General features: G+C 36.7%; 4 protein-coding genes, 1 long non-coding RNA gene and 1 pseudogene across 6 annotated transcripts; 1 reads left to right on the top strand and 5 right to left on the bottom strand.

The window, feature by feature from the left end:
* Positions 1-1,063: 1,063 nt before the first annotated feature.
* On the bottom strand, positions 1,064-2,126 carry LOC147920478 (uncharacterized). The gene is made up of 2 exons (XR_015590425.1): positions 1,509-2,126; positions 1,064-1,408 (listed from the first exon to the last, which is right to left on the bottom strand). It is a non-coding gene; the product is annotated as an uncharacterized LOC147920478 (long non-coding RNA).
* Positions 2,127-7,064: 4,938 nt separating this feature from the next.
* LOC147920477 (uncharacterized) lies at positions 7,065-7,994 on the bottom strand. Its single transcript, XM_087501092.1, has one exon. It carries the CDS (start codon positions 7,992-7,994, stop codon positions 7,065-7,067), a length of 930 nt encoding a protein of 309 aa, XP_087357218.1.
* A 132-nt stretch (positions 7,995-8,126) lies between these two features.
* On the bottom strand, positions 8,127-9,694 carry LOC147920476 (uncharacterized). Its single transcript, XM_087501091.1, has 2 exons — positions 9,404-9,694; positions 8,127-9,284 (listed from the first exon to the last, which is right to left on the bottom strand). Exons 1-2 carry the CDS (start codon positions 9,692-9,694, stop codon positions 8,127-8,129), a joined length of 1,449 nt encoding a protein of 482 aa, XP_087357217.1.
* A 612-nt stretch (positions 9,695-10,306) lies between these two features.
* Positions 10,307-12,853, top strand: LOC104766228 (transcription factor bHLH34). Its single transcript, XM_010490066.3, has 5 exons — positions 10,307-10,860; positions 11,035-11,481; positions 11,824-11,901; positions 12,001-12,163; positions 12,316-12,853. Exons 1-5 carry the CDS (start codon positions 10,802-10,804, stop codon positions 12,568-12,570), a joined length of 1,002 nt encoding a protein of 333 aa, XP_010488368.2. The 5' UTR covers positions 10,307-10,801; the 3' UTR covers positions 12,571-12,853.
* A 244-nt stretch (positions 12,854-13,097) lies between these two features.
* On the bottom strand, positions 13,098-14,695 carry LOC104766227 (CASP-like protein 5B3). Its single transcript, XM_010490065.3, has 3 exons — positions 14,213-14,695; positions 13,594-13,726; positions 13,098-13,502 (listed from the first exon to the last, which is right to left on the bottom strand). Exons 1-3 carry the CDS (start codon positions 14,341-14,343, stop codon positions 13,308-13,310), a joined length of 459 nt encoding a protein of 152 aa, XP_010488367.2. The 5' UTR covers positions 14,344-14,695; the 3' UTR covers positions 13,098-13,307.
* Positions 14,696-15,552: 857 nt separating this feature from the next.
* Positions 15,553-17,116, bottom strand: LOC104766226 (uncharacterized; annotated as a pseudogene). Its single transcript, XR_015590553.1, has 7 exons — positions 16,904-17,116; positions 16,754-16,815; positions 16,502-16,591; positions 16,305-16,403; positions 16,102-16,210; positions 15,893-15,967; positions 15,553-15,787 (listed from the first exon to the last, which is right to left on the bottom strand). The product of XR_015590553.1 is annotated as an uncharacterized LOC104766226 (transcript).
* Positions 17,117-19,638: the final 2,522 nt, after the last annotated feature.

The following is a 19,638-nucleotide window of genomic DNA, read 5'->3' as shown; positions in this document are numbered from 1 at the left end:
AATTACATGTTATTGTATGAGATTACGACTCCCTCATTGCCTACTCAATTACTCATAGATTTGTTCCCTACCTAAACAAGCCTGTTGTCGGCTATACAGATTTCCTGCCTATGTGTTCAGGGCAATCATGTAAAGTTTCCCCTAAGAAAAGTTTGGTAACTGACAATGTGGTAGTTTCTTAATTGTTACCCAAAATCGTGGTATCCACTAATATTGCCCAACTTTTTTTTGGGTAGGATGCTTGTTTTTTTCACAAAATAAAAACATAAATCTAAATGATAAATCATATTTTAGTAAGTTGGCAAAACAAAGAAACAAAACGGAAAAAAAATATGTAAAAATTCCAATTAAAGGATCAAGCCCCTTTATTCGAGATTGTTACGACCCAAAAGTAGGCCCAACGAATTGTTTCCCAGAAATACAATTGTGTGTTTTCTTTCTTCCTTTTTCAATTGTAATTCCGATTTTCAACTATAAGAAACTTAAAAAATATATTTTTATTGTGGACTGAGACCATATTTTTATACCTACCAGATTGTGCTAGCCGGATTATGAATCAATCAAAACCATGAAAATGCATTGAAAACATTAATTCAACAAGTTGCGGAAGAAAAAAATGTTTATTTGATACTGAAATTATAGTATCATGATAGAAGGATTATGCAAGAAAACATGGTGAAATCCTACTGCAAATTTCGAAAAAATAGGAAGGAAACACCTATTTCCTACCAATTTCCTATAAAAAAAATTGGAGGTAATAATCAGAAAGAAATCAATTTTGGTAGGAATTTCGTAGGGAATTCCCTACTAATTTCCTACAAAAACAATTTCGTACGAAAATAGAAAAACAAATTTTAACCATTTTCCTACCAAAATGTTGGTAGGAAAAGCATTATTACTATTTTCCTACCAAATATATTTTTACAAATTTCCTACCATATTTTTTCCTTCCATATTTCTACCAAAATATTATTGTGAGATACCTATGAGTTTCCTACCAATTTAATAAATAATATACAATTTTTTTTTAATAATAATATTAATTCTGAAATTGAATAAAATAAAATAAAATAGTCATTAATGATTAATCTGAATAAATTATTGTACAAATCAAATAAATTATGAATTACAAATTATAACACAAATAAATTAAAAATCTAATTATTTTCTCGAGAGATCCACCTCTCCCTTTTCCACGCGCCACCAGGTTCAGGCTGAGATTTTTGTTCAATCTCTCCACCTTCCATGAGGCTCCACCGTTCTCTCTCGTGCACGTATCCATACACTTTGTCACTTCCCTTTTATAAAGCCGGACCCTTTTTGGCTCCAAGCTTGAGTCTTGTTCCTGCTGCAACAGCATATACATGACAAAGCTCGAGTATGTAAGTGCATAGAAGCCACCAAAACTCTGCAGAAAAATAAAAGAAAACAACAAATCAAATGACAAGGAACTGAAGTATAGAGTGACAAATAATAGATAATTAATACAGAGACAAAAACAGAATTACCTATGAGTGATTCCATAGCTGCAGGCTCGCCATATGTTAGGTAAGGCAAGATTCTAGCGACCATCTTAGTGTTCCTTTGCTGTTTGTTCGACTTAAGGATGGCTTAGCCTTTCTTTGTATTTCAGTGGGTTTAGAATAGCTTAAATGTTTTTTCTTGGTTTCTCTTAAAGCTGTGGCTTGAACCAGTCCGAGAATTTTCTTCCCCTACGTAAACCGGTGACCGAAAATGCAGACTTTGAGATACATATACTGCTCTAGGCTGCAACAAAAGAGTTAGTTGAAAATACTCTTGTTTCTCTGAAAACATCTCCCACTTTAAGTAGTGTCTTTGAAGTAACTGATGAGAAACAACAACTCGAAACAAGATGTGTAGAAAGAAACGTTTTCCTCATCATTGTTTCACCTGAAGCAAGAAAGGGGACGAATCAAACTTAATATCTGTCTTAAAAAAAAAAACCAAAAACCTTGAGTTATTTACTGGCAATTATTCTCATTGAGTCATTTTGTCGAACAACTTATAGACACACCGTTGAAAGTCAAAAAGATTCAAACTTTTTATTCCCCAACTGCTAACAATATATGATCAGATGCTTATCTTATAATCAAAATTCTTAGAAACAATGAAGAAAAGAGAAATTAACCTCGTCAAGTAAGAGAAATATTGATTAAGGAATAAAATATTTTTAAAATCAAAAACATTACTTAGATGGAAACTTGGTTTTGGGTTAATCTTTCAAGGTGAAACATAAAATATGCAATTAACAAAAGAAAAAGAAATATTGGATTACTAAAATAACTAAAATTTTATTTACCTGAAACAATTTATAGTTTAAAATATGTAAACATCATTAGTTTTGGGTTAGAGTTTTAGTGTTTTAGGGTTAAGAAAATCACTTTATTTAAAACTTTAATAGTTAAGTTTGAAAAAGTATCTTGATTTTCTAAAACAAATTTATAAGTAAATAGTAGAGATTTAAATTTATAAGTAAATAGTTTAAATTTTTTTATTTTGTAAATATACAGTAAATATATATATGTAAATGATTTTAAATTTATAAGGAAAAGTTTAAAGATAAAACCTACTACTAACTTAGGAAAAATTGGTAGAAAACATTCCTTCACTTGGTAGGAATTTGGAAGGAAATTTATTTCGTAAGAAACTAGTAGGAGAATGTTCCTACGAATTCTCTACGGGAATTCTTCGGTATAGTTTGTGTAAGAAATTGGAAGGAAGTTTTCCTACCAAATTCCTACCGCTTCGTTTCCTATTTAATTCTTTCTATTTTCCTACGAATTTTCCTACGACTTAATGTTTTGAAGGAATTTCGTAGAAAATTTCTTATAATTTTTTCACAACTATATTTCGTAGGAAATTTCCTACTAATTTTCTATAACAAATGTTTTATGTAGAATAATCAGAAGTTTTTAGTAGAAAATTTTACCTATCAAAATTTTTATAAAAAAATTTGGTAGGATTTCACCGTGTTTTCTTGTAGTGAAATGACATTACGAAGATAGATTTGACAATATAAATCCAATTAAAGTTCAAGAAACGGAGGATAAACTTGAAAAACTGAAAATATATATATATATATATATATAACACTTCCACGTATATATGTACATCAACATTTTATCAACATCAACATTAGAAGTACGTCTGTCAACACAAATTTAGAACCACAAAGAAACTAAATGAAAATATCGAGGAGAGATATGTGAAATTCGAAGATGCGGCGTTTGAAAACGCCAACAAACGTTTTTGTTATTCCAAATTTCCAAGTGTCAAAAACTTAAAACAAAAAACATGAATGAATGATTTTTGATTCTTTCACTGTAATGATCATATCATCGCACTGCTTCATGACTTGTCTCCTTTTCTTCGATTGGCCATTTTCTCCACTTTTGTGTTTTCTTTTGTTCTTTGCTTTTTATCAAAGTTAGATTTTTTTTTCTTCCTGTCAAGTGCCAAACTCTTTTTAAGCCTTAGACTTTTTTGACCAAACAAGTGACATTTAGTTTGGCCTTCTATTGAGAGAGTATGTGGATACTGCTCACTCTAGAATAGAGACAAAACTAAATAGTATGCTTCTTTCATCTATGGGTCGTATTTCAATTTTCTGGGGTATAATCATACACAAGTAATTTTTTTTTTAATAGAATTGATGTCATAAATATTTTAAAATTATTTTGTAATTTATATAGATGATTAAACTTGTTTCTAAACCGGCTAAAATAGTGTTTTAAACTAACAAAAAATATGTAATTGTTTTCAGCACATACGAAAAAGATTAGAATTAATTTGTAAAATATTTTAAGAGGTAAGGCAAATGTCTTTGTTTTTTTTTTTTGTCGTAGTCATGTAATTAACTTTTCTTTACTTGATATGAATTATGTCAATATAATCCATAAAAGAGCACTACGATATCTTTTTTTTTTGGTAGAATAGAGGGAGTAGACTCCCTTAATTTATTAAAGAAAAATAGAACTTAAATACAAACGGACCGTGGCGTAACAAAATCACTATTGTCTTGCGAAACCAAAACCGCAACACAAGGCGGAGCAACTACAAACAAATGAAAACCAAACTGTAAAGAAAAAGCATAGGAGGCTAAACCATCAGCAAGACGGTTAGCTTCTCTATGCACGTGAGTAACCCGAACCACCCAGTCCCTTGATATGAAGCCATGGCACAGCCGTACTAGGAATGACAGCGGATGAGTTGCACTTATTCCTGTCTTTAAAAACCCGACCACTATCTCACTATCCACCTCCAACTCCAAACGCTCAACTCGATTATCCCATGCCACACACAGACCATAGTAGACATCCCATAGTTCTGCCATCGGAGCTGAGCAAATACCAATGTTGAGGGAGAAACCCGCCTTCCAAACCCCTGTTTCATCCCGCAACACACCACCTGCAGTTGCTAAACCCGGGTTCCCTCTTGAAGCACCATCAATATTCATTTTCCACCATCCCCTCGGTGGACAAGACCAACCTATTAACCTCTCCTCCCTAGCCGGCACTGATCCTAACAACCGCCTAGCCAAGTCTTTCAGGAACTTGACCCTATCCCTGCATTTACCCTGCACCCCAAACACATTCCCACATCGCCACTTCCACCCCCACCAAGCCACAATACTAAACAAAGTAGACCACGTCATTGCCCTTGACCCTATCTCCGCATTCAAGTTCGCAAACAACCATTCAAGTAAAGACGCAGAGAAAAACCAAGACAGTTTCGGACGTGGTACCAACCGTCTCCAAACTCCACTCATCGCCGGACAATCCCACAATATATGAAGTATAGTTTCCTCTCCACTTTTACAAACTTCACACAACGAGGAGACACATAAATGTCGACGAAACCTCTCAGAATTCGACATTAGAGCCTGATGTCCAACCAACCACAGAAAAGTCTTCACTCGCTCCGGAGCCACCACTCCCCAAACGCGAGACCAAAAACGATCACGAGCTCTGAGTGAGCATAGCATATGACGACTTTACTGTAAATTGTCCAGTCGCCGTCCCTGGCCATGAAAGTCTATCTCGAGCTCCAGAAAATGTATCCAAAACCACAGCCCCAAGTCTCAACCTAACATCCTCCGAAACCCATGGTGTTATCCTGTCCATCCTCCAACCCATCCCATCTTCCCATAGGTCACTTGTCAACTCATTCAGTCTGCTCTCCATGACCCCATTCTGTGTTCTATTGATGATAGGCTCTTCCAACAGCCACTTATCCTTCCAGAAGCGGATTTGTCATCCATCCCCTACAACCCAACCATGACCTGGTAAAATCACTTCTCTGATACCAGTTGCTATACTTCTCCAAGTAGAAGACCAAACCCCTTTTGGTCTCAACCAGTCCACCACCCGAAGGTCCCCCACACGGTATTTGCATCGAAGCACATGCGCCCAAAGACAGTCCTGATCACCCAGTAACTTCCACCCCACTTTAGCGAGCAGCGCTTTATTCATATCCTGAAGCCGCTTAATGCCCAGTCCTCCTTCACCCTTAGGAGCACAAACCCTGTCCCAGGCGACAAGATGTTGTTTTCGTTTCCCCGGTGTACTACCCCAAAGAAAGGAACGTGACACCTTCTCCAACTCATCTAATAACGATTTTGGTAGAGCGATAACACTCATGGTATGAAGCGGAATTGCACCCAAAACAGCTCTCGTCAAGGTAAGTCGACCCGCAAAACTCAGACATCTTTCCTTCCACCCTGCTAACTTCGAGGATACTCGCTCCAGAACTTCCCCAAACATATTCTTACTCAACCTCTTCTGTAGAACCGACATCCCGAGATACTTACCCAGGTCCGTCGTTATTTGAATACCACTGTCCACTGATATCAATCGCTGCATATCCCGTGATACATTCTGAGAGAAATATATCTTGGACTTCTCAAGGCTCACCTTCTGTCCTAAAGCAAGACAAAACTTCTCCAGAATCCCCCGAATAACTCTTATCTGCGCTACCGAAGCTTCAGCGAAAAGAATGAGGTCATCAGCAAAGCAGATGTGTGAAAGAAAAGGTCCACCTTGTGATAACCTAATCGGTTTCCATTGTTTCTCCACTATCGCTTTATCAATCATCTGACATAGGCGCTCCAAACACATGACAAATAAGTAAGGGGACAAGGGGTCTCCTTGACGCAGCCCTCTAGAAGGTTGAAAAGACTCTGTGGTTTCTCCATTCCACAGTATGTTCATTGACGGGTTCGTGACACACTGCAAGATCCACTTAATCCATAAGTGCGAGAAACCTGCTGCAAGCAAAGTATCCTCCAAAAAGTCCCACCTTATGCGATCATAAGCCTTCTCCAAATCCAACTTTAATAGCATCCAACCCTTCCGACCCTTCTTCTTTTTCATCGAATGAACTGCTTCCTGAACAATAACAATGCTATCCAGACTTAGACGTCCTGGTATAAAGCTGGATTGGGAGGGACCAATCAACTTGGAGATCACCAGCTTCAACCGTGTCACCATTACCTTCGTTATAATCTTGAATATAACATTACACAAGCTGATGGGTCGAAACTGTGTAAGGTTCTCCGGCTTGGCCACCTTGGGAATCAAACAAACTAAAGCATCATTCAGGCCCGATGGAAGCTCTCCCGTCTCAAAGAATTGTAACACAAACTTAATGACTGATTCACCAACAACGTCCCAGCACTTCTGATAAAAGATGGGTTGATATCCATCTGGACCCGGAGCTTTATAGGCCCCCATACTACTGATAGCATTCTTCACCTCTTCTGCCAGCATAGGTTTACTAAGACTGAGCTTCGCATCCCAGGTGAAAGCTTGAAAACCTCCTCGTGGTAATCCATCAACAACCAAGTCCACATCCGCTAAAGAGTACAACCTCTTGTAGTATGCCACTGCCATGTTTTCAAGCTCCCGTGGATCAGTCAACCATACTCCAGCATCATTTTTCAGAGCCTCGACCCTATTCCTGCGCCGACGGATGATGGTAGAGGTATGAAATAAACTAGTGTTCCGATCCCCCAAGGTGAACCACTTCTCTCTTGACTTCTGAAACTAGATTACCTCCCCTTGGTCTAACACCAACTCGAGATCCCGGATCAACTCCTCCTCCTTTTTTAACAACACATCAGACTGCGTGACATCTAAGATGTCCTGAACTACTTGAACCTCCTTTAAAAGTTTTTCCTTCCTTCGATTCACATCACCAAATACTTCTCTGTTCCATTTCTTTAGAACTAGACGTAAAGCAGTAAGAGCTTCTGTTGTCGTGATATTCCTGCGCCAAGACATCGCCAACGGTTCCTTAAAACTCTCATGGCTCAACCAGGCTGCTTCGAAACGGAATGGTCTCCGTGTCAGATCCCTCACAACTGCAGGACTTAGTTGGACATAAAGAGGAGCATGATCCGAAGCCATAAACGGCAAGTGAGAGACAATCGCATCCTGCCACTTTAGACGTGCTTGAGGATTACACAAGATCCTATCAAGTCGTTTTGCCACAAAGTTCTGTACTACCTTCCCTCTTCTCCATGTGAACTTATTGCCTCTAAACCCCATATCGACAAGAGATTCAGTGTTTATCCATTCTCCAAACAATAAGGAGTCCGCTGACAATTGTCCATTACCACCCGACCGCTCATCCAGACGAACTATAGTATTGAAGTCCCCTCCTACTATAACAGGCCCGTTAATCCTGACTAAAGCATCACTAAGTTTGCTCCATAGTCCACTCCTTTTAGTGACTGTAGGTGCTGAATACACTGCAATAACAATCAACACATCCTCTCCATTCACCACACGAGCAAGGATGAATTGTGTATCCGAGGCAACAATATCCACTGTCCCAACTTCGCTTCTCCATAGTAACCACAGTCCCCCACTCTGACCAGATGCATCCACTTTAAAACAATGATCGAAACCCAAACCTCTACAAATACGACTAGCAGTATCCCCACCAGCATGAGTCTCAAAAACTGCTAACATGTCCGTAGTATGCTTCTTCAACATATATCTTATGGATCAGCGAAAATTGGGTTTATTCGCCTCCCGACAATTCCAAAACAAACAATTCATTGTGAATTTATAAGGCGTAAAAAGAATCACTGGGGAAATTCGCTAGGCCATAGGGACCACCAGTCTGCCCTCGCTCGAACTATCCCTCTGATCCACAGACCGCGACTCATCGTCACCACCAATCGAGATGTTTCTTGAGGACCGTAATCCATTCGTCTCCCCTCCCCCTGGCTCACTCTCCGTAACATTCCCACCAGAGGAGAAAGCTCCGCCAGCTCTACCGACATTCTCCAATTCGACACGAAGACGTTTACCAGTCGTGGGTAACGACGCCTCTTCAGTTCGAGAACCAAAAATCAATCCTCGCCCAGGCCTATTGGACCTACCCGAGTTGTTTTTTGGCCCATTAGCAACCCCCTGCACGTTCTGGGCTTTCTTCTCCGCAGGCCCACGATGACTAAACCCATTTCCTTTTCCACCTTCCATATGCACACGGACATCCTTTCCGTATTTATCACGCTGGCCACCTTGCACACGTGAAGGCAAAATTTCATTTTCCTTATTTGAGTTAATCTGGATCTTCTCACGCACAGAATCAGCCAGGATCTCGGTATCCATCAATCCGCCAAATTTATTGGAAACAAGAATATTCTCCGCATTATTTGGCAAGATCTCCCGAAGATTACGGCCAGTTTCCTTCAAACTACCCGCCGTAAAAACAACCGTCCCCGGCGGAGACTTTGCTCGCCGACCTCCCTTCCGAACCTTTGTAAAACCATCCACCGCCTGATTTTCCGTTCCACTCATAGTGACCTCTGTAGAGACGGACTGAACTGCTACCTCATTCTCGATCACTCGTCGGGGACATGAGTGGACGAGATGCCCATATACACCACAACCTGGGCAAATGTTACTCAGTCCCTCATACGACACAAAATACCTTTCTCCATTCACCATCACTGATCCCTTTAGTGGTCTCCGAAGATCCACCTCCACACAGACTCGTGCAAACTGTGCTCGGTCACAACTCAGCGTAGTTGGATCCACCCGAATGGGGTGACCCAACCCCCGAGCGATCCCCATCAAAATACGGTCATGGTAAAAAGTAACAGGAATATCAGACAGCCGGATCCAAACAGGCGTCGTCGTGATATCATCCCTCACCAGATCAAACTCCGGAGCCCATGCTTGTGCCAGAAGGTAACTACCAAAAGCTTTCCATGGTCCTCCAGTCAACGCCGCTAAATACTCCTCCTCTTTCTTAAAGCGTACCATGAAAACTGTCTCGGTAGATCAAACACATGCATCTCTCCCTGCGGCTTCCACATCTCACGTAACTTCCTGTTTAAAACCGAGATTGAAACATGACGTCCAAGCACCTTTACAATCATGCATTGCTTCCATAATCCTTCCATTACATCCATTACTTCTTTTGCAATGGTGATAACGGGTTCTCCATCCTCTCCATCCGGAAAGGCCAGATTTACTCGTGCATCCACAAACGCCCCGTCCAACACTGACTCCGGCACCAACCGACCTCCTCTAAAACCACCCTTCACCTTATTCACCCATGAGCCCCCAGCATCCGGCGGATCTCCCAACGGAGGATCCTTCCCCCCGAGATCCACCATAGTTGTGTCCTGCGCCGCCGCCGTACTCATAATCGCCATTTTATCTATCCCTTCTTTTATTGTAAAAAAAAAAACTAATTTTCTTTTCAATCGAGAACTACGATATCTAATGGAGGCCATAAAAATTGAAGTGATTTATGATTTTAATTTTATTTTTTAAAGATGTGATCATGTGGGTTAATTCCATCCTCAAAACTTCAAATTGGACAGATTCCAAAATGGCTAGCATCCAACAAAATCTAACGTAAGGCAAATATGATGCAACATACACACAGATAGAATCGAATGTCATCATACATAATCTAATTTATCACACAATATCAACAATTCGCTTTGGTTGCGTTAAACTTACAAACTCTAAGTGCGTGGTTGGCTCCTATAGAATGTTGACTAATGTCTCTTAAGACTCTAACCTACCCATCCCAAAATTTTGGGGACATGCATGAATGATGATACTTGTGAACCACACGATAAGTACTAAACGATCTATAAGACTATAATAACACAGTAAATATTGAGATTAGATGCTCAATGATGATATTGTTAAGTGGATTTAGGTTGCGACCGCCGACCGCAATGAAACGATAATGCAACTGACACTCTCTCGTACCTTTTAAACATACAATAACTCTCAACATGCAAAACTTCCATAAAGGCATAAACTACATTATCTTAATAAAAAAAAAACTCAGTCCAATACAAAAAACGAACCGTAGTAATGCCGCCGCGCCTTTTCAATAAAAGCGGTCCAACACTGAACGATTCTCTTTTACTCTTGACCCCAACCAAATTTGCTTAATGCGTGGCTTTCTTAAATCCCTCAAATATATATTTTACTTTTTTTTTTATAAAAAGTTTAAAATAATTAAACAGATTCCGATTTTGTTGTCTTCTCGTTCAACCAAAGTGTTTATTTTTTACTAAATTCGATATGTTTTTTTCCTCCCCCGAGAATAAGATTCAGATTTTTTTGTTAAAAAATTCCCTTAAATTTTTATTCTTTACCACTATTTATTCCAATAACCAAAATTCTAAATTATATATAACACAACAACAGTTTTGTGTTTTTGTGTTCTGAATAAAAAGATTTTTTTTTTTTTTTTTAATAATCAGATTCTCTCATTCTTCAATTCACTGGCTCTTCTAATGTATCCATCAATACACGACGACGATGATCTCCTCGCTGCCCTTTGTTTCGATCAAAGGTTTGATTTTTATTCTTCAATTCCGATGTCTCGTACCTTTTCAGATTCCTGAGTTTCTTATCGTTTCACTAATTTCAATAAACGAAGCCTCAAAGTTTTTATTTTTCTAGGGATCGTTTTGTTTTACGTTTATCTGAGTTGTTTGGTTATTGATAGAGATGACTCTGTATGTAGCAATGGAGTAGAGGATCCTTATGGATTTATACAGACAAATGAGGATGGCACCAACATCTTTCAGGATTTTGGGTCCTCTGGTGTGAATCTGCAGCAGCCACAACAACAAGGGCTACAGTTCGATTCTTTTAGTGGAAACCTTGAGCAAGTTTGTAGCTTTAGAGGGGAGAACGAAGGAGTTGTTTATAGTAGCAGCATTGGATCAGCACAATTGGATTTGGGGGCGTCGTTTAGTGGTGTTTTGCAGCGAGAAGAGACGCAGCAAGTGTGTGGCTTTAGAGGAGGAAACGATGATTCTTCAGCAGCAGCAGCAGCAGCGCCTCATTTGTTGCAGCAGGGACCGGGGCAAGTAGTGTGTAGTGGTGTTGTGGAAATCAATTCTTCTTCATCTGTTGGTGGTGTTAAGGAAGAGCTTGAACATGTTGAGGAGGAATGCTCGAAAAAGAGGTAGTCTTTTTCAAGAATCTGAATACCTTTGCTCTTTAGTTTTCAAGAACTGTTGTGTTTTGATGTGGTGTGGTTTGTTTGCTTTTGGTAGAACCTACTTTGCAGTTAATGATTTATCTTGCTCTCCACCAGTTTTGGATCTTGAATTCGATTGTTTTTAGTTCTGTAGCTTCATTTCGCCTTGCTTTCAATCTTGTTTTCTTGGCTAAACTTTTGTGGTTAGTGAGTGATACATGATTCTGGTCGTTAGGATCAATCACAAGTTCGTTGTTCCTTGTAGGAAAGAACAATCTTGTTCCTTGTTTATCCACTTCTTTGTTTAATATGATTATGTATGAACAGGAGACGAACTGGATCATGTAACAAGCCAGGAACCAAAGCTTGTCGTGAGAAACTGAGAAGGGAAAAGCTAAATGATAGGTCTGTTTAAAGCTTTGCGTAACATGTATGTTTTTGTTATCTTTTGCACTGTGTTGTTCTGCAGTCGTCTCATATGAAATAATACCGTGTGTGTTTCAGGTTCATGGACCTGAGCTCTGTTTTGGAGCCTGGCAGGACTCCAAAGACGGATAAAGTAGCTATACTAGATGATGCAATCCGGGTTGTGAATCAGCTCAGAGGTGAAGCTCATGAGCTTACAGAAACCAACCAGAAGCTTCTGGAAGAGATCAAGAATCTAAAGGTTGGTATTCCACTTTGTCATAAAGCCTAAGGTCGTAATACTTAGCTACCTAATCCTAGTATGTGTAGCTTCTTCTGGACAAATGTGTCTGGCTCATAATCATTATGTTTGGTAAGTACTTATCTGATTTCTGGTCTAACTCTGTGGAATAGGCGGAGAAAAACGAGCTACGTGAGGAAAAGCTGGTGTTGAAGGCAGATAAGGAGAAGATAGAGCAACAGTTGAAATCTATGGCGGTACCTCCATCAAGTTTCATGCCTCCCCAGCATCCAGCAACTTTCCATCCCAATAAGATGGCGATGTACCCTAGTTACGGTTACTATCCAAACATGTCAATGTGGCCATTCGTCAACCCTGCTGGCCGTGATTCGTCTCAAGATGTCAAAGATCATGCTCCTGTTGCTTAATCTTCTTTCTGTTAGATTCATCATTGATCATAGTTCAGATGATTCTTTATCAGTAGTTTTGCAGTAACCATTGGTGGGTGGGGAGTAGAGAGTTTTATGATTTTGTTTCGGTTTATCAAGTCTTTAAGCTTTTACTTTTAGGTGCCCTTTTTGAATAAAAATGTCTGAGAAACTTGTCAGTTTTTTTTTTTTGGTTTCTGTCTCTTTGATTCAATGTAAAGGTGGAAAGAGATCATTTGAAAATGTATTACATTACACCAAATGAAGAGTACAATTTTGTAAATCACGCAAGAGTTAGTGGTCCTTAGTAGTAGTAGGTAGGTCATAGTATAAGCATCTTAGCCACTCATTATTTAACACTAATTCCCAGCCGTTGGATCTTTGCAATCTTGTAACTTTGAAGCAAGGCAAAAACAAAAACCATCACCAACCGAATTTTACTTGTTTGCATAATTGGTGAATCCAAAACGAAACGTAAGATATTATCTATTTTGTACAACAATCCATAATTGAAATGTCCCACAAAATTTTAAAAAAACTGAGAGCATTGTTCTCAATCTCAATTAGGAAACATCTGTTTAATTAACAATATTTATACACTGAGTTAATAAAGACATGGTGTGTAAATCGTATTCTATTAACAAAATAAAGAATCAAAAATCTTCAGATGAGTTTGTTTAAATAAGTGACGAGTGTGTATATATATGTAAAATTGTACAGAGGTTTCTTCAGTTTACTTACGCGGAAGCGAGTAACCAGAGAGTGGTAAGTGAAGAAATGGCGATTGTGATCCAACAAAGGAAAGCTAAAGCTACAGAGAGTTGGTACCTCCAACACTCTGCTTCGAAACTGCAGCTTCCTAAATCGCCAAAGTATAAAACTGTTATCCCCGCGGAGGCCGAGGCTCCTGCTAGTGACAATGTCGATGTTACCTGAACAGAAAAAGAAACAAGATGATTCTAAGGTTTTGGTCATTTAGTATAGAAAATGAGAGAGTGAGAGGGAAGAGAAGGGATCTTTTACCCAATCTCCAACTACAAAGAGGCTGACTAAAACAGGGCTAAGAAGCGTTTTCTTTCTCACTAAAGCGAATGTGTCAAGTATTGCAAGACCAAAACTCCATATCACTTGCAAACCCATTGCTGCTATTAGATAGCTGCAACCAAATTTTTCAAAAGTGTAAGAACATATTTGTACACGAACACTCCACATTGTTTATCAAGATGTGATTTACACGTTTTCAAGATCCTTTGAACTTCAGAAAACAAAATGAAACAAGCAGAGATTTCGATTGATCTAGGTCTAGTTTCGTAAAATGTGCAAAAGATACAAAACAAAACACAGCTTCTTGAATTTTGAAACTTGAAAAAACAAACCAATCTTTGTCTAGATGGATCTGTCCAATCATGAAGCAATAGACAAATAAAGCCACACTTGTCTAGAACAAGATCTTCGAGACACCTAACACCAGACTCAAACTCACTCAAAAAACTGCTTCAAAATCCTAAACACTAAATCCAGAGTTCAGATTCTAAAACAACTTTCTCGGGATTGGATCTATACGATTCAACACACTACCCAAGAACTCAATATCAAACAGAACATTAAAGATGATAAAAAAAAAAGCTGACTTTATGATTACCAGAAAGCAGTGAAGCTGAAGAATCCACCAGAAGTAACCATATAAGAAATGGAACCAACAGCAAAAACACACTGAGAAATTCTCAAGACAAGACCGGTCACAGTCCCTGGTGTTCCAGGGATATCTATCATTTCTCTTCCACCAAGAATCTCCAAATTCAACACAAAACCCCAAATCGTAAATTTGAAAGTCTTTATCACTTCTCCGAGACTAAAAAAAGTTCAGAACCCCACTGGAAAAACAAAAACAAAACAGCTTTCTTGAAACTCAAGACGATTTGTCCGGCGAAGAAACAAAAAAGGTAAGATTTTTAAAGTTTTTTTTCAGGGTACGAAATTGAAGAAACAGAGGAGAAGACTATTGAAAAATTTGAAGACTTTTTTTTATGGTTTCTTTTGTTGATTCAAAGGGGCACATAGAGAGGAGGAGAGAAGACGAAGAAGAACAAATATGCGCAATTTTTATTTTATATATTTGTTAATTGGAAAGTGGAAATTTTTATATAAATAGTAAATTAGCTAATGGTGAAAGTGATGGACAAATATTTATTTTAAAAATTCAATCTTTTGGTCTTTTGCATTGTTGGAATTTCACTTTTTCAATTGGGAAATTGATTTTATAATGTTTGATTGATATACTATTTTTTTTTTCTTCTTTTTGGTGATTTGATCAGGCTTTTGGCTTTTTATGTTGTTTGTTTATTCAGTTTTTGTTAGTTTATTACTCAGCCAGAATATGTCCAACTTTACGGCAAAAACTATACCGAACCAAAAAATCTTAAGTTTTTTTGTTTAGACTAACAGTAAAAAATTTTGAAAAAAAAAAAAAAATAAATAAAGACTAACAGTAAAAATCATTTATTTTGTATCATATTTTTCATACTGAATGGATTATATTAAAAAAAAAGAGTTTGGAAAGGTTACAAAATACAAAATAAAATATGAGAATGAAATTACAGACACAATAATCTTTTCACAATCTACAAAGGGGAACAAATTTTATCAACACACTTTTTAAACTAAAAACATCTTGTCTAGAGACTGATTGAACTCTCAAAAAACTATAAAGAATTCCCTCATATCAAATAATGATAACAGACATAACAAGAAAATGGAAGTTAGCTTTTTCCGTTTAAAATATATCTTTCTCTATAAATATTTTGTCAAGAGTCTCCCGTGATATAACCGTAAGATAAACTTATCTTAAAATATCAAATTGTTTGAAACAACATAAAAATAATGCGTATAAACTATATTAAAATAAGCATACAGTATAGAAAAAATAATAATAATGAATTAAGCTATTTAACTTGTCCGGGAAATGAAAATACTACATCATAATCAAATACTTGCTATTTTATTCATAGCCAAAAGAAAAGCATCACAAAAACTTAAAATTATACTAAAAAATATTGGAAAAAATTAAAGAGATAATGTATCTTGTTTGATTGAGACACAAGTAAATAAACCAATTGGCTCAGTTAGTTTTTTGCTTCTTGGAAGACTTCTCGATGAGAACCTCATGTCTATGTTTCATCGCAATGAAGAACGCCAATGCAGCTACTATTCCAACGCCCTGAAAATAACACACAGCCAATTTCAGTTTTCGATAGTCATTTCTTGTCTGAGTTAATTACTTTCTTTATGTTAATTAACGATTCTTGTTTAAGTAATTCAATACCTTAATAAACCTCATGAACAATGTGTTAAACTCGCTCGGTGTGAACAGAGGGTTCGAGATGGCTAGTCTTGCAATCTGCAGAAACATTAACTAACAAGAAGGTTATTTAAAACCAATGACATTATAATTTTTATATATTTATTATTAATATAGTCTAAATATACACTAATTAATTATGATATTATAAGAAGCTTATCCAGTATGATTACTTCGTTAAGCTGATCGGTGAATTTCTGGCGCGATTCTTCGTTAACTATGGATGTATATAGGCTGATTCATGGCCATTCCATCATCAGCTGAAATCGTCTCGTTCACAAACTAATCATATTATGTCAAATGTGTTATATATAATCAATCATATATCACCAGTAATACTGATATTTCACTTTAAGCAGTGAATCAGGTTGCTTACCGCTCTGAACTTTGTGTAGAAAATGGTGAAATGATCTCTACCAAATTTGCGACTGTAGAAGTCGTAAAATATGGGGCTCAAAATGGCTTGGTATACAAGCTAAGATCAAACCATATGCAATATTTTAGTAATTATTCCGTTGATTATTTCAGTATTAAAGATATATAAGAATAAGATAGTGAGGTATATTAGTATACCAAGAGCAAAGCTCCTATGTAGGCGTTGAAGATGAAAAAAATCCCTCCAAGTACCTTAATCGCTATACCAAGAGCAACTATGTATTTTGCCTACAATTTTTTGATTAAATTATAACGCAAATGAACAAAACATACAGTAGAGAAGTTGTCTGTGTGTGTTTTTTTTTAATTCAAGAAATTGTGTTTAGTTTTTTTTTGTTTTTTTGGTAAAGATTGTGTTTAGTTAGCGCTTTGGTATAATAAAATGTTTACCTGGTTCTAAAAAAAACCAAGTTTTGGTTTTAACTCATCGCAGCTACTCCAGAAAACCTTATGGAAAAATAAAACATATGGAAAATAAAAATCACTAAGTTAAAGCACGACAATATATTTCATTTAGATCTAAAAATGTGATTAGTGCTTACTCTCTCCAAGCAGACACGATGAACGCAGATGCAAAGATGAGTCGACCGGCGTGTACAAGATGCGTCATTTTCTTGATCCTTTTTCCACATTTAACCACTCTTTCTTGGGTTTGCTCCATGTTTTCTTAAAATTACACGAAGATTTTTAAATGTATGAAGAGAGTTTGCTAGCTAGGAAGGAAGATGATGAAGTCCCTTATCAGCAAGGAGACGAGGGAGACGGTAAATGATGGAATAATTAAATATACAGTACAAACTATAGGCTATCTAAACTGGACTAAATCTCCCACCACCAACGGGAAACTCAATGTGATTTGCAAGATTCTTTTCCAGGCACTGCTCTACAACATCTGGTCACAGCGCAACGCACGACTCCACTCATCATCCTTCTGGTCGGTAGACAGACTAAAAGAAGGAAGTACAACTCCTGCTAAGGAGACGTCTCATAGGTTTGGACAATGTCGAAAGGGCCACGAATTTGACAAGCTCAGCTCAACAAACGTATCTATACCTCTGGTTCTCACACTTTCAAGCTCCTTAGATAATCTCTTCTCTTCTACTCCCTAATTAACTTGGATCATGTTGTTTTTTTTCATTCTCACTCTTTGGCTCCAAAAAACAATGGCTCTCTTGTATGCATTATTATAAATATAAAACGGTATCGTTTAAAAAAAAAAAAATATATATATATATATATATATATATATAGGGTATATGATTATATAAAATGAATAAGAATAATAGACACACTTTAAAAAATGACTTACCTCTATGTCAAGAAATAACATCTTAAAAAGAAAAAGAAAAAAGAAAAAGAAAAAAGAAAAGAAAAAAAATTACATGTTGCTTAAAATACTACGACTTGTGATAAATAAAAAAACTTGACTATCGAATAGTATGTGAAAACAAAGACCGTCTGTATCTTAATCATGGATGATGGCAATTTGGCAATTAGTATCTTATCTTAGAGGAACATAAGTAATAAAGACTTGAATGTTTAATTTAAACCTTTTAAATAAAGTTTAATAAAAATGTTATTCGAATGCTAAATTAGTTTCTCCAAAAGTTGACTTGTCTTACAAAACGACCAGAACTCCTTTTGGATCAGAACGATCAACCGGAACTTAAAATATTCTCAATTCTACACTAGAATATAAATTTTATATTTTAACATACATGACCAGGGATTTGGGAAACTAATCAGAGAGTTTGCCAATTCCAGTTGTATTTAGGGAGACTCATTGGTAGTACATACATATATACCAAAATGTCTTTCTAGTTTAACCGGCTAAAAAGTCAATGTATTTAGAGGATATAGATCCGAACTCTCACGTTTTGTAGATCTAGCTTCAACAAATAATATCAATCTTATCCAAGTTTTGTTTGGCTTTGCTTTGGAAAATCTGTGAAAATGTCATTTAAAATATGTTTATTTGCATGTTGTTAATACTAGGCTAGCTAGAAGCCTAGAACGTTGTGCTAATGTGGTCAATTTTATATTGAGCTACAACTTCTATTGAATAAATCCGCATGTACATCAGTACATCCTCGATCATCATGTAGTCTACATAAATTATTATAGCACTATTTATTCAAGACTGAAGTAATAATAAAGGTAATGTATTTTCGTTTGTCAAAAGATAATAATTCGAATCCAATATTACATAAAGACGACGCATTGGAAATTGTTTTTTAAGTCTTAGTCTGTTTGAACTTTGGACGTCTTCTTGGCTTTGTTGAGTCGATGCTTCATATCCACGGAAAATAGCAATGCTCCTACTACGGCCAATCCTTTGAAGAAACTTAAGAGCCGACGAACAAACTCATTATTATGTCCGAACAAGGCAGGGTTTGTCATAGCGTGACCCGCAAGCTATGATGTGTATAACAATAAACCTTTTTTTGGCTGGCCGATGGAGATTTTAATCAATGTAATGAAGATTTCTCAACTACCAATACCTCTTATAATTATTTATTTATTTTGTCCGGTTTTATCTTTTTTTTTCTTTGTTGTAAGAGCCATGTAATAATAGTTTGTCTTGTACAGAGCCATGTTAAAAATAATTGACTGATGATGTATTTTTTTTTTTTTTTGTCACCCTACTGATGATGTATAATATTAATTTCTTCTACTTCATTTAAGATGCCTATAATGTTACTTTGACAGTTTGACTCAACCTTTCAAAATCTAGATCTAATTCGAACATGTCTATTGGTTAAGAAACTCTTATGAGTATCGAAACATGTAAAATATTACTTAATTTATTTAAATTATAAGATTTAATTTTAATTTCAAAGTAAAAATTAAATCAATAAGTAAATGATAGATGTCAAATAGGTCTCTAGTTTAGATACCAAAGGTTCTTAAACAAGAATCTCTTCTCACTTTTCTCTCTCACTTTTTAAAGTTCTTTTCGATTGGGAAATTTAAGTTAAGAGACTTTAATGGAGCTGCTTTAATATTTGGTATTTCCTAGAAATTGCTTGATCCGTATAACAAACAATAAACTTTTTTTTTTCCTAGTCAATTTCTGAGGTATGTTCTATGTGTCATATTTGTCTGTTCCATATTAATTTCTTCCTTTTTTTTTTTTTTTTTTTTTTTTCCCATTTTCCGTTGCACGGAGAGAAATGGGATTCTTACTATCTACCCTAGAAATAAGCCAGAGGAGAACGATGATGATGACGTACATGTAAAAAAAAAGGTTGAGAACCTGGAACTTGTCCGAGAAA

Source organism: Camelina sativa, chromosome 19 (assembly GCF_030686135.1).
Source record: "Camelina sativa cultivar CO46 ecotype springtype chromosome 19, ASM3068613v1".
NCBI classification, from domain to species: domain Eukaryota; kingdom Viridiplantae; phylum Streptophyta; class Magnoliopsida; order Brassicales; family Brassicaceae; genus Camelina; species Camelina sativa.
Note: the sequence above shows the minus strand (reverse complement) of the source record. Positions and strands in the feature narration are given on the sequence as shown.

Coding starts and splice junctions, on each gene's coding strand:
- LOC104766227 (XM_010490065.3), bottom strand. CDS start 14,343: ATGATAGATATCCCTGGAACACCAGGGACTGTGACCGGTCTTGTCTTG. Junction 13,727..14,212: donor TTCAGCTTCACTGCTTTCTG/GTAATCATAAAG, acceptor ATTTGGTTGCAG/CTATCTAATAGCAGCAATGG. Junction 13,503..13,593: donor TCTTTGTAGTTGGAGATTGG/GTAAAAGATCCC, acceptor TTTTCTGTTCAG/GTAACATCGACATTGTCACT.
- LOC147920476 (XM_087501091.1), bottom strand. CDS start 9,694: ATGGCGATTATGAGTACGGCGGCGGCGCAGGACACAACTATGGTGGAT. Junction 9,285..9,403: donor AGCAATGCATGATTGTAAAG/GTGCTTGGACGT, acceptor GTACGCTTTAAG/AAAGAGGAGGAGTATTTAGC.
- LOC104766228 (XM_010490066.3), top strand. CDS start 10,802: ATGTATCCATCAATACACGACGACGATGATCTCCTCGCTGCCCTTTGT. Junction 11,482..11,823: donor GAGGAATGCTCGAAAAAGAG/GTAGTCTTTTTC, acceptor ATGTATGAACAG/GAGACGAACTGGATCATGTA. Junction 12,164..12,315: donor AAGAGATCAAGAATCTAAAG/GTTGGTATTCCA, acceptor TCTGTGGAATAG/GCGGAGAAAAACGAGCTACG.
- LOC147920477 (XM_087501092.1), bottom strand. CDS start 7,994: ATGTTAGCAGTTTTTGAGACTCATGCTGGTGGGGATACTGCTAGTCGT.